The 12,385-nt window shown below is 48.2% G+C and overlaps 2 protein-coding genes across 2 annotated transcripts; both read right to left on the minus strand.

The window, feature by feature from the left end:
* Window positions 1-1,127: 1,127 nt before the first annotated feature.
* On the minus strand, window positions 1,128-4,248 carry LOC136457922 (uncharacterized). The gene is made up of 5 exons (XM_066457934.1): window positions 3,994-4,248; window positions 2,736-3,490; window positions 2,450-2,626; window positions 2,267-2,358; window positions 1,128-2,176 (listed from the first exon to the last, which is right to left on the minus strand). Exons 2-5 carry the CDS (start codon window positions 3,450-3,452, stop codon window positions 1,444-1,446), a joined length of 1,719 nt encoding a protein of 572 aa, XP_066314031.1. The 5' UTR covers window positions 3,453-3,490; window positions 3,994-4,248; the 3' UTR covers window positions 1,128-1,443.
* Window positions 4,249-6,975: 2,727 nt separating this feature from the next.
* LOC136457923 (transcription factor bHLH168-like) lies at window positions 6,976-9,699 on the minus strand. Its single transcript, XM_066457936.1, has 2 exons — window positions 9,255-9,699; window positions 6,976-7,705 (listed from the first exon to the last, which is right to left on the minus strand). The coding sequence occupies exons 1-2, from the start codon at window positions 9,504-9,506 to the stop codon at window positions 7,265-7,267; spliced, it is 693 nt and encodes a 230-aa protein (XP_066314033.1). The 5' UTR covers window positions 9,507-9,699; the 3' UTR covers window positions 6,976-7,264.
* Between the last annotated feature and the right edge of the window lie 2,686 nt (window positions 9,700-12,385).

Consider the following 12,385-nt stretch of genomic DNA (forward strand, 5'->3'; position numbering starts at 1 on the left):
AGAACCTGGAGCCCTACCAAACGGGCCCTAAGACCGGTCTCAGTGGAGAGTTTCATTACGTTATTTCCAAGACGGCCACGTCATGTAGAATGAAATGAAATATCGATAAAACATTCATTCTCAATGGAGAGTTTCATAGATATTTAATTACATGACTCACAGAGAGTTGGTATTTTTGCTAAGAGTGTTTCATCCTCATAAAACTCACTTCTTCTCTCTCTTATTAAAACCTTGCCACATCATCAAAAGCGTTTATGTGACAGCTTATTAAATGCAAATGAAATTTTGATAAAACTCCAACTGAGACTGGCCTAAAAGACGTTTTCCTTCCCAAAACCGGTGACTAGGTCGTAAATCAGGCTAAAGTTAGGTCTCTTGATCATTCTATGTATGCAATTTTTTTTTTGAAACAACAAACATGTACGGAGATAAATTTATTCAGACTGCTCCTCTAACGCCATCCGTACGCCTTATCTCCAGCGGTGACGTTTCTAAACATTTCTACCATTATGAACTCACCAGAGCAAGCATGAACCGGATCTCTAAACATTTTTTCTCTTCCTTAGAGCAACTCTGACAGATGGTGTATATTTGCCTTGAAGCCTACATTTAGTTTTTTTAAGAAAACAGGGTTCAATGTAAGCCATGATCCAAAATAAGAAACCATGTATCCCATGTACTTCCCGCTATCCAGAAATAGCACGCTGCGGCCGCTCGCTATTCCTCGTCCCGCGCGAATTTCTGCTCGGTGCTCCCCTTCCCGTGCAGGAGCAGTCCGCAGGATCCAATTGTTGCCAGAAAACCAGGATCAGTTGGGATTTGGATGACAAGTATGTTAATGTGGCATGTTTTCAAATATACAAAAGTCAAAATAGATAGGCTGTTGTAGAGTCCTCTTTTTTTTAAGGACTTTTCTATTTTTATATAATGGTTGAAACAAGGAATTTGGCTATTAGTTTTACACGAACTCTCGGAGTTGCTCTTAAACCGACAAGGATGATCATGAACTTTTTGGTTTGAGGACAGAAAGAGAGGACCATTTGGGCAGAATAAATTCTGAAGGACATCTCCATTTGCAGTTACTAGAATTCTGATGTCAATTTGCTGGCCGATCGAATCATTGTCACAGGAGTTGTCTGCAACATCAGCAGAATTACAAAGCATAACACAGCCAAACAAGCAAACAATAAGAATGGACAGCGAAATCAACAAACACTGAATACCGTAACTACGGTACAACACCTCAAATGTTCTGCTGCTGATTAGGATCAGTGATCAGGGAACCGGTCATCCTACTTCAAAAACACTTGAAACAATCTACTATGCCGTGAACAAGAAAAATGGAGGCAATCACCTTCTTATTCTACAGACTCTATTTGGGTACCTTATCACAAGAATCAGAGACAAACTACCTTCTGACAAGAATCTGAGAGTAGCAGCGCATCAGGAGGGGTTCTTGGCCTTGATTCTGAGCTTCCGCGCAACGGCCGCAGCTCTTGGGTGGGCAATCTTCCTGCAGCTGCTGTCGCCGCCGCCGCCGCTCTGCTCCATCTCCACCCAGTTGATCACCCGCAGCATTACTGACTGCGGACAACAGCAGCTGCTTTGCTTCCGCCCGTCACCCATGGCAGACGCCTTGCTCTTCTTCAGCCCGGTCTCCAGCGCAGCCTCCAGGAAGTCCATGAACCAGATGCCTGTTTCGGCCTGTATCTGCTTGGCCAGCTTCAGCGAGGACCCCAGAGGAGAGTGTGCAGCGGTGGTGGCAGAGGAAGGAGCAGAAGAAGATGATCTCTTCTCGTCGCCACCGTCTTCGCCGATCTTGTCCATGGCGAGGCACTTCCTGCTGGCACTCGAGCTCCGGATGGCCTTGCCGCCGCCATCGTCGTGCTTCGGGTCCAACGTGCCGGGCGCGAACGACACCGACTTCGAGACGCCGCTCAAGCCAATGCCTCTCCGACGCACTACCGCCCTGTTCTGGGCTATCTCCTGCAGGACCGGCTGTGCGTCCTCGTGCTGCTGCTCATCACTCGCCACGGCCGCGGCCATCGAGGTGGCCGCCTGGACCGCCTCGATGTCGGTGACGGCCTGCACGGCTTCCTTGTGGAAGTTGAGGAAGCCCTCAAAACAGGTGGCCGGCGCTTCTGGCCTCGCCGTCTTGCTCACTTCTGAGAACAACCTGCAGCAGCAACCAGCGATATCGGTGACCATCGTACATCCCACTCACAATCGGCAATCGCTGCCAAAACACTACTACGAAATCACATACTTGTAGATCCTAGCCACGTTGTCCGTTGCTGATGCGTTACGCAGTGCCTCCAGGGCAATCTTCTGCGCCTGCTCTCTTTGCTCGATTGCGTCCTGAATGCGGCACAACAAACTATGTCAGACAAACAAGAATGGAGAGAGATTTGATGGTCGTGAACTCATGATTCCCTAGATCGGATCGTACCTTCCCGAGTAGACTGAGCTTCCCCGGCACCGGCACGCGAGTAGCTGTCGCCGGTCGCTTCTTGGTGGACGTGGCCGAGCTGCCGAGCTCATCATCAGAAGGAGGCGAGGAGGGCTCTTCCTCCTTGGCCACTCTCCTCGTCGCCCTCGAGGCTGTGCAGCTCACCGAGCTCTTCTCCTGCGCAAACACAAATTGGAAATCAACATTGATTTGTAAACAAGGGCGCGAGTCGACTGCTGCTGCTGCTTGTCCCTATCGGATGTTCTTCAATTGAGGATGACCGTACAGTGGGTAATGGGCTCTTGGGGATCCTCGGATGCTGCTGCTGGTCCCTATCGGCGACGAAGCTCTTGCTCCTGATCAGCCTGGGCAGCACGCTGCTGCTCTTCCTCACGGACGCAGAGCTCATTGCCGGCGACGCCGCGACGCCCCGCTCGCGACCAGACGTCGCCGCAGCGCCGCGCTCCCTGGCAGGAGTCGCGGCGCCCGCGCGGTCCTTGACCGGAGTCGACAGGGCCGGCCGCTCCTTGACCGGCGTCATCCTCACGGCGTCGAAGTTGAGCGTGGTGGGCTTGATGGCGGCGTTCTGCTCGGGGCCCCAGGATCCCCTGCGCGGCGCGGCGGGCTTGGCCCTCCCGGCCGGGTCGGGGGTGCCGACGACGAGCGGGTGGCGGCCCGGGAGCGGCCTGGTGCCGACGATGACGGGGACGGGGGAGGCCGGGTCGAGGCGGTCGACGTGGACGAACTGGCCGAGGTGGAGCTTGTTGGAGAGCACGAGGTCGGCCTGCGCCAGCGGGAGCGTGGCGTAGATGGAGTGCGACGCGTCGGAGACCTTGACGTAGAACTTGCCGTGCTTGGGGAAGAGGTCCTTCTCGTCCAGCTCCGCCGGCACGATGTCCGTCACCTGCAGCACCGCCGTCCGGTGCTCGCCCACGGGCTTGGCGGCGCCGCTCTTCATGCCGTCCAGGAGCTTCAGGAGGACGCCGGACGACAGCGTCGTCATCTTTACGCTTGGATTCGCAGCCGGTAGTCAGTCACAACCTGGCGGCGGAGATCGATTAGTCAGAATTCGAAGAGAGGATTTAGTACTAAACATCGAGTTCAGGCGATCGCAGAAAGAATTCCCCTTGCAAACGCTGTTCTTGGCGAAATCGAACGGGGGATTTCTTCTTGCCCCCAAATTCCAAACAAGAGCAAGAAGATGAAACGATAGCAACGATTAGTCAGAACTCAAATAGAGGATTTAGTACTAAACATCGAGTTCAGGCGATCGCAGAAAGAATCCCCCTTGCAAACGCTGTTCATGGCGAAATCGAACGGGGGATTTCTTCTTGCCCCCAAATTCCAAACAAGAGCAAGAAGATGAAACGATAGCAAAATTACAGAATCGGAGACAATTTTGGACGGGAAGAGCGAGAATTCGAGTGGAGGAAAGTTCCCCGGACGAATCAATCGTTTGCGTCAAGAAGAATCGTACCCAGGCAAGGCAATCGAAGGCAGGCCCCAAGAATCGAACCGACCCAGCGAGATGAGATTGAGCTTACCGAGTTACCGGGGCGTGGGCAAGGCCGCAAGCAAGAAAGTTGCGCTCTCCCGATCTCAAAGAAAACCCCAATCGGGAACTGTGCGATTAAGCTGGACGACGAGGTTGTAGGCAAGCCTGAGCTGTTCTGTTCGGTCGCGGGTTTAGCAGCTGGGGTGGGGTTGCGTTGCACTCGCACCAACGGTAACCTACGAGGAGGAGAGAAGAGGAGGTGGGAGAGCCGGAGAGGGAAGAAAAGAAGATCACGTGACATTTGGAACGTTGGCAAAGCCCAACGGTCGACTGGGTAAGTGGAGGAGCGGTCCAGTAGAGGCGCAGCCGCCGCCTCGCCGCCTACTGCTTTTGGCCAACGGAAAAACAAAACAGCTAGCCTCTGCCGTGCCGAGCCATCAGCACTCGCCCCACCGTCGATCCAAAACGGAAGGTGGGGATTTTGGATGGATATGTTCCTTGTTTCATCTATGTACAGGAGAAAGTTCCCGTATGAAGTATTGTTTTTTTTTATACTTGACTCAGATTCTTCAATTGCACGCTATAGTATCTTAACTCATGCAAAAACTTACACCACACGCACAAGTACATGTACCGCGTGCGAGATAAACATATAACCTATGCCTAAAACTAAAACTACACATAACTATGAGATAATTGAAGACCATCGAGCTCCATGCATGACATGTACATCACCCTAACCATTGTAGAACATCCGCGTTTAAGATTGTGAAGAAAATAAGGTTGGGAGAGGGGGAGGGGGAGCAGTGCTCAAATGTGGGCGAGCGAGCACAACCACCAAGCCATCAGCTCGTTCAAACCGCCAAGTAATGTGATGCAAAACAAGAAGATGAAGCTATGATTGTTTGGCTCATCAGGAAATGAAATGTCCATTTTTTAGAATGAAAAAGGAATGGGAAAAGGTTGTTTTTAACCCCTTAACTTTTGCGGTTGTCCAATCTTCCCCTACCCATCCATCTAGCCTAATGCCATGTCAACCTGAGAGTAATCGAACTATGCTGACAGTTATGGGGTATATTATTATGCAAATATTTTTTTGAAAAAACTATGAAAATATTTTCTTTTTCTAGAAAACATACAATTTTAAATCATACCGTAAAATCTGGTTTAATCTTAGATTCAAATAATTCCAAATTAGTCACCATAAGATAAAAGCATGATTTTAGAAAAAAAAAACCTAAAACTAGTTTCATAGTTTTTGAGCGAAAAATTTTCTAAGATTAAACCAAATTTTAGGATTTTTAATTATATATTTTTTTGAAACAACTTGATAATCTTTGCAAAAAGTACTCGCAGGTCGATTTACTCTCAGCATCCAACAATGTAGTCCTATTGATCCTATCGTGGTGGCATCGCGTAGGATGGCTGACAGGATAAAATCGCTGTCTAAACTATTTGGAGTAAAAACTAAATGGTTTTAAAAGTTAAGGGATTGCAAAAGTGAGAAGTCAAAAACACATTTTCCCTCGTCATGCAATGCTGAAACTCAGACGGACACTGTGCATTGGGTCCGGTCCATTCTTGTCCACACTCAAACTTCCGTTACGATTTGGACTCCAAGCTAGGCCGCACGTGGTTGGGCCGACTAGGCTTCCACTTTTTTTTTTTGTGACTGGCTTCCACTCTAGTTGGGTTGCATGTGGTTGGCCCGACTAGGCTCCCAGTTGATTCAGAAGTTTTTAATTTTCTTTTTAGCTTTTATAAGGGATCCAGCTTTTACGAAAAAATATAAGCACATCTTAGGTGCAAACATTCAAACCATTTCAAAATTATATTTTAGTCATTTAGAAAATTCTGAAACTTGATACACTGTGCATCGATACATGTAGTCACATAAAAGTTGAGATACATGTATGATTTTTTTCTAGTTTGAGTTTGTATCTCAACTTTTTCAGACGACCAGAGGTGAGAAAGTCCACCGCGTTTTCCCCCTAGAAAACACCTCGTTTTTGTGATTGTGGCCGTACAGAAGCAGAACAAAGCGCTTCATTCGCTGTCACTATCCCCCCTCCGTAAAAGGACAAAACTCGACTAAATTATTTTTCTATTATTGGAACTACGGCCCGTTCGCGTGCCCTTAAATTCGACTTGATCCTCTCCCTTTTTCATCTGGAACAGTGTTTTCTCTCACAAATTCCTCCAGCATTCCTCTAAATCATCCAAATTCCTCCGAACGAACCTGCTACTATGAACCGTAGATATTGTTGTTTATTGGCACCTCAGGCACGTGGTTATATATATTATATTATGCACGTGGTTATTTATTTGTGACAGCTGACAAGGCAGTTGGCTCTTGCTCGAGCACGGCGGCGACGACTCTAAGGCCCCCGTTTAGTTCCACTCAAAAGCTAAAAATTTTTGCATAGTAACTGTCACATCGAATCTTACGGCACATGCATGGAGTACTAAATGTAGACGAAAAAAAAAACTAATTACACAGTTAGTCGAGAAATCATGAGACAAATCTTTTAAGCCTAAATAGTTCATAATTAGACAATTTTTGCCAAATACAAACGAAAATGCTACAGTAGCAAAAAGCCAAAAATTTTCGGAACTAAACACGCCCTAATGCAAAGTCCACCGGCCAGGTAATGGACGGACCTACTGCTGCGCGAAGACGACGAACTAAACACCACGTGATGATGAGGAGTTTTACTATATGCATTTGGAAACGTTTGAAATCGAAAACGTGAAAGTACTGCTCGCGTCATATGTGAACGTGGTGATGGGTTAGGCAGTTTTGATACCCACCTACCTACCCAGGGACAAATGCGAGCTCGCTCATGAAAGTTTTTCTTCTATCCCTCCAACTCCAAGGAAAAGAAAGCTACGGTCCTTTTCAAGCACAGGAGTTTCACAAAAAATATATAAAAAATTCATGGAAATCATTTTTTTTCAAGAAAATAAATCTGGCAAATATTTATATATAACATAAAAGTGACTATATAACAATTGATTTAGTATCACCAAATGTACGCAAAATCTTAGATATTGATGGTGAAAAATTGAGCCTTTCTGAGTTATAACACTGTGGACCGCGCATAGACACAATTCAAGTACTTCTGCAGTAGCAAGCAGTAGTAGTGGCACCAACTGGTTCCAAGAGCTGGGAGGCAAAAAAAGGGCAGTCTGTTTGCTACTCTGCTTTGCTAGCTCCTACATATGCACAACTGCAAGGAAACCAGCAAGAATCAGCCGGCGGTTTATGGATCCCCGATACTACAGCACGCCTTAGCACGGTGGCTGATCAGATGTGGCTCTCAGATCAGACAAGGAGGAGCAAGCAGCAGCAGGTGGTGCAGCCCCTGGGAGACCCTGGCGGCGTCGAGCCCGATCCTGGGGCTGAGCGCCTGCGAGTGGATGGTGTAGAAGATCTTGTCCCCGATGACGGAGAAGCTGGCGCTGACCACCTCGGCGCCCTCCTGCTCCAGCACCGTGATGACCTGGTGCAGCTTGAATGGCCGCCCGGCGTCGCTGATGAGCACCACGTCCAGCGTCCCGTCCTGGTACCGCACCTCGATCACCGGCATGCGCACGCCGCCGCCGGACCCGGCGCCCGACGACGCCGTGACCGCGCCGCCGCTGCCGTTGCAGCCCGCCGCTGGACCAGGACCGCCCGCCTTCCGCTGCTTCAGCGCCTCGATCCGCCCCTTGAGCTGCTTGATGTACGCCGCCGCGCTGTCCAGCTGCGTCACCGTGTCCTGCGATAAGCCATCCTGTTACTGTCAGTGCCAGCACAACAGTGATTCTCTTCTCCGTCTCGCCAAAAGAAAGATTTGCAGGAGCAGTGCCATGTGAATTGTGGTGTGGTTTGGTTCACTGTTGAGCTACAGTTCAGCCGGTGGCGACTGTAGTTTGGTTTGCCTTGCGCACATGGCGACATGTGGTGGAGCTCCACGGATGGTAGGTGGCCGGTGGCCTGCCCGGGGACTGAATAATTGGGGAGTCGAGAGGAGGAGGCCAGAGCGGCAGAAAAAAAGTGAATTGTGGTGGGGTTACGCCGAGCACTTTTTTCAGTGGAATCGTTGAAAACTTTTTATTATCGTGGCGTAGCACTGTAATAATCAGCCGAGTGGGGTATTTTATGATGATTATTATTATCCGACCCAATAGTCAAGTGATGTGTGTTTTTCTAGGTGGAGGAGTATTCTATTGCCCACGAGTTCCTCCTCCTCCGGCATCCGGCATGTGCGCCTAAACAAATAGTGATGTGACGTGTGACCCCTGAGCAAACCCGCGTGGCTGTCAGAGGACGGGAGGGGCCATCACGTGGGTGAATGGAGTGGACCTGGAGGGAGAAGCTATTACAGTGATGTGTGTGGGCTGGGGTTTCCTGTCCTGTATCAGAAGAGGAAACGTGACTGAAAAGTGAAAACGATGGTGGCTTGTGCTTTGGCTCGATGCCCGGCCGGTCACGGTGGGGGCATAATCACAAACAAAAGCAGCGGACATCTCCACTAACCCTCAACCCAATCAAACCAAATCCAATCGAATCGATTCGGTGTGGCAAATCACTGATCGTCTGGTCCAGAACTGCTGCTTTACTTGTAGTAGTAACAGTAATTAAACAGTAAGAAGCAGTCTCGTTTCCGCGCTTTTTCACTCTTTTTTTTTCTAACCCTTTTTGTTTTACACGTAGGCTACGGATGATTTCAAACGGTAAATGTTTTCTGCTGGCCAAATGGATAATATATTCCTATACTAGCGCTAATTGGTTTCTCCAGCTAGAACTACAGACAAGGATGTGACTCAGTTTCATTTTTTTTACTGCAAAGATTGACGCACGGGAGATTTTAAACGCTACTACTACTTCTGCGGTCAATTGTTTTTTCAAAGTTTTTTTTTTCAATGACTGCTACAGTAATAAACCTCAGGAGGGGAACTGACCGCGACATGAAGGATTAATTGATTGTTGTATGGACTTGACGTGAACAATTCGTTTTACTGTGCAACCCTGTACCACTAACAATCTAACAGTTTGTTCGGAAGAGTAACTCGTCATCAATTAGCACGGATGTACTATCATTTACTACTAGCAAATTACTCTTTATTTTATTTTATTTTATTTTTGGCGAGGGAAGGTCATGGATGCAGTGATTCCAATTCGATCAGTCGTTGCGCTTGGGCCCAATAGAGCAAATGAATGGTCTGAGGATGGCATGGCAGGCATCTGCCTGCTCGGAATCGCCATGGATTGGAAAGTCGGGGGAGCGAGGAATCGAGGGCATGCAAGAGGTTGTCGCCTTTTACCTTGTTGTTGGGATTGGACGCCGCCGCCGCCGCTGCGTCGGAGAGGAGGGAAGCGTGCGTGGCGGCGGGAGGGAGGAGGGAGGAGAGCTTGAGGCAGAGGCTCTTCATGTGCAGCCTCCGGTTCTTCTCCACGTCCTTCCTCTCCAGCTTGCATCCCCCGCCGCCGCCGCCGCCGCTGTGCGTGTGCGTGTTCGCCTCCCCCGCGGCGCACGCGGCCGAACTGCCCCCGCTGCTCTGCCTCCGGCTCTTCATCTCAATCGACCACTCTGCTCTGGTCTGGTCTCGTCGCGTCGCTGCTGCTGCCGGTGTGCAGTGCAGTCTCGAGCTAGCCTTTGGTTAGGACAAGAGAGGCTGGAGAGCTGCTGCTGTGCTTTGCTTGCTGCCTTGGGCGGGGTCTGCTGGCTGCTCATTTATACTGGGAGTGGTACGGGCCAGGTGAGAGAGCCTTAGCCGTAGCCGATGGGGGGGAGTGACTGGACGGAGGAAGGAGACGATGACGAACGACAAGGCCCTCGGCCCTCCCAAGACGATCCGCGCCGTCCACGGCGCATGGACGGGCGGATAAGTGCGCGCGCGTGGCGGTCAACTCTTTTGCAATCGAGGGTCCGCGTCCCCGGGTGCGCGTTTTCGTGTGCGGCCTGTGGATTTGCCTTCTGGTAGCACTGTTGTTGGCTGTTGCCGCAACTGCTCTGCACGTTGTGGCGCCGCGACGTGTGCGCGTGTCGCTTTCCGCGACGTGCTCCGGCGTCTGCGTGCGTGCGTGCCTGGGTTTTTCTCTCTTTTTCCTGGTTGTCGAGTGAGATCTGTGGATCTCGGCGTCACGTTGTCACGGGTCATCACTGCGGCTGGGAGTGTCAAGTGTGGCCGGGGAGTTGGGGAATCAGAACATTGACGATGAGAGCGAGAGCGAGAGCAGGAGCAGGAGCCGCGGTTTCAGGCAAGACCGGCTGCTGCCTCGATGGTCTACGCGGTACGCGCACGCTGACCACACATATGGGTATTTGTTTCTCTAGAAGAGGTTTCAAGCAGGATTGTCAACTGTGCATGCTACTGGTGCAGGATTATTAGCATTTATCAGTAGCAGTTTAGCACCTCGCCTGTCCAAGCTGTGGAATATATAACATACGAAGTATACCTGAATTCTGTTCAGATAAGTTACCGTGGGATTCTAAGAATCTAGATAAAAAAAATATATCAGAACCCTAAAATTCCATCCAAACAGGGTAGAATTCTAATAAGGACTTGTTTGGCCGGGCTCCTGACAGCTCTGGCTCGCTGACACCATACGATCAACACTGTAGCACACGGTAGCAGCGGAGCTGTTTTTCGCTCCCCCCACCTTTCTTTTCTCTCACTGTAGCGTGGTTACTGTTCACGAAGACGGTGAAGCTCCAATTCCTGTCGCCTCCAGCTCCGGTTTTGACACGCTATAGTGCATGAACAATATAGGAGCCGAAGCCTCTTGGAGCCTTACCAAATAAGTCCTAAATCCTAACTTACATGCACATAATTCAATAAAAGATATCAGATTTTTTTTATCAGGATTCTTAAAATCCACCCGGATCCAAAATGGGGCCTTAACAAAGTTGCAAAGGATTCAACAGATCAGATCACTACCTCTGTACACACTTGTTTTCTTTTCCTTGTTTATTACTCGATCGCATTCATTCCTACTAGGATGTTCATTTTCAATCTCCCCCGTGCGTGTCCGCGTCAATCACACTCAACGCACGTGCGAATTTCAGCAACTCATTTAATATAATATAATATAATATCCGTGCGAATTTGTAGTACTCCTATTAGCTTCTTATATAAATATTTCTTTTCTTCTATTCCAAGCCTTCTCGACCCTGGAATAATATAATAGATAATTAGAGTAGCTAGTTGATCAAGAGATCCACGTTGTGATTGATTAAGCAAGTTGGCAGAGTACTTTGTTCTACATAGTATATTGATAGTGGTCTGGAATCCAAAATGACAGTGAGAACTCCACATTTAATTTGCGCATATATTCGTCTTCATGCCCATCCCTTATCTTCATCACTTGGAAAGTTGGCGATTTACATGCTCACAGAGCCCATCTGATTTACATGTGTATATCATCAGCATGGTAATGCACCGTAGAAAGTTCGCGTATGTCGACCTGGAGCAGCCATTTCCGATTCTTTTCAATCCGGATTAATGAATTTGTAAACTAAAATCAAATCTCGTGCTCAGCTGCGTAGATGCGCTAGCTGATACAATATTCTTTCATTATATTAGGTGCATACAATAGTTGGTCCTGGACCAATTTCGGTTTTTCAAATTCAGTTACACATCCTTAGAAACATAAACAAACTATATGGCATACTATTTCAAATTCAGATACAATATTGGAAGAGACGTTAGTTAGTATCTTATTCTATTCATGCGTGAAGCGCCAAGGTCGAGTTGATTAGTTGACAGCTCATCCAGTAACTATCCGTTCCTCGAGTAATCTAACGTTTCTGCCATGCATGTTCAAAATGTGACAAAATGTGACAAGAGACGGCCGAGAACTCTTTATGGATACTATATCTATGTTCTGTTCGTTTGTTCGTTTCAGTGAGGCTTATTTAACTAGTCAATAGTGTTTTTTTTTTCTCACAATAAATCAGCACCAACCAATCCAAATCAGTTCAGAAACTAACCAACGAACACGCCCTATACTTTTAAGACCGCTCAGACCGCAGACTCAGTATATATATATGGAAAAATTTTCTTACTCGGTGGAAGTAGTTACTCCCTCGTCCAAACCACGTACAGTACTGATCGCGCCTCAAACGAGCAAGCGTCGCTGTTAGCGGCTCATGCTGTGTTTAGTTGCAGGAAGCTGAAATTTAGAGCTACTGTAGCATGTTCGTTTTTATTTGGCAAATAGTGTTCAAACATGGATTAATTAGGCTCAAAACGTTCGTCTCGTAATTTCCTATTAAACTGTGCAATTAGTTTTTTTTCATCTATATTTAATGTTCCATGCATAGACCATAAATATTCGATATAACAGATACTATAGCACTTTTTGGGATATTGGGGTGGAACTAAACCGGGGCTCAACAAATGAGTAGACCCGATAGAGGATATACGGTCCCGTCGGATTTTTATGCCGATAC

This window comes from Miscanthus floridulus, chromosome 6, assembly GCF_019320115.1.
Source record: "Miscanthus floridulus cultivar M001 chromosome 6, ASM1932011v1, whole genome shotgun sequence".
Classification (NCBI taxonomy): Eukaryota; Viridiplantae; Streptophyta; class Magnoliopsida; order Poales; family Poaceae; genus Miscanthus; species Miscanthus floridulus.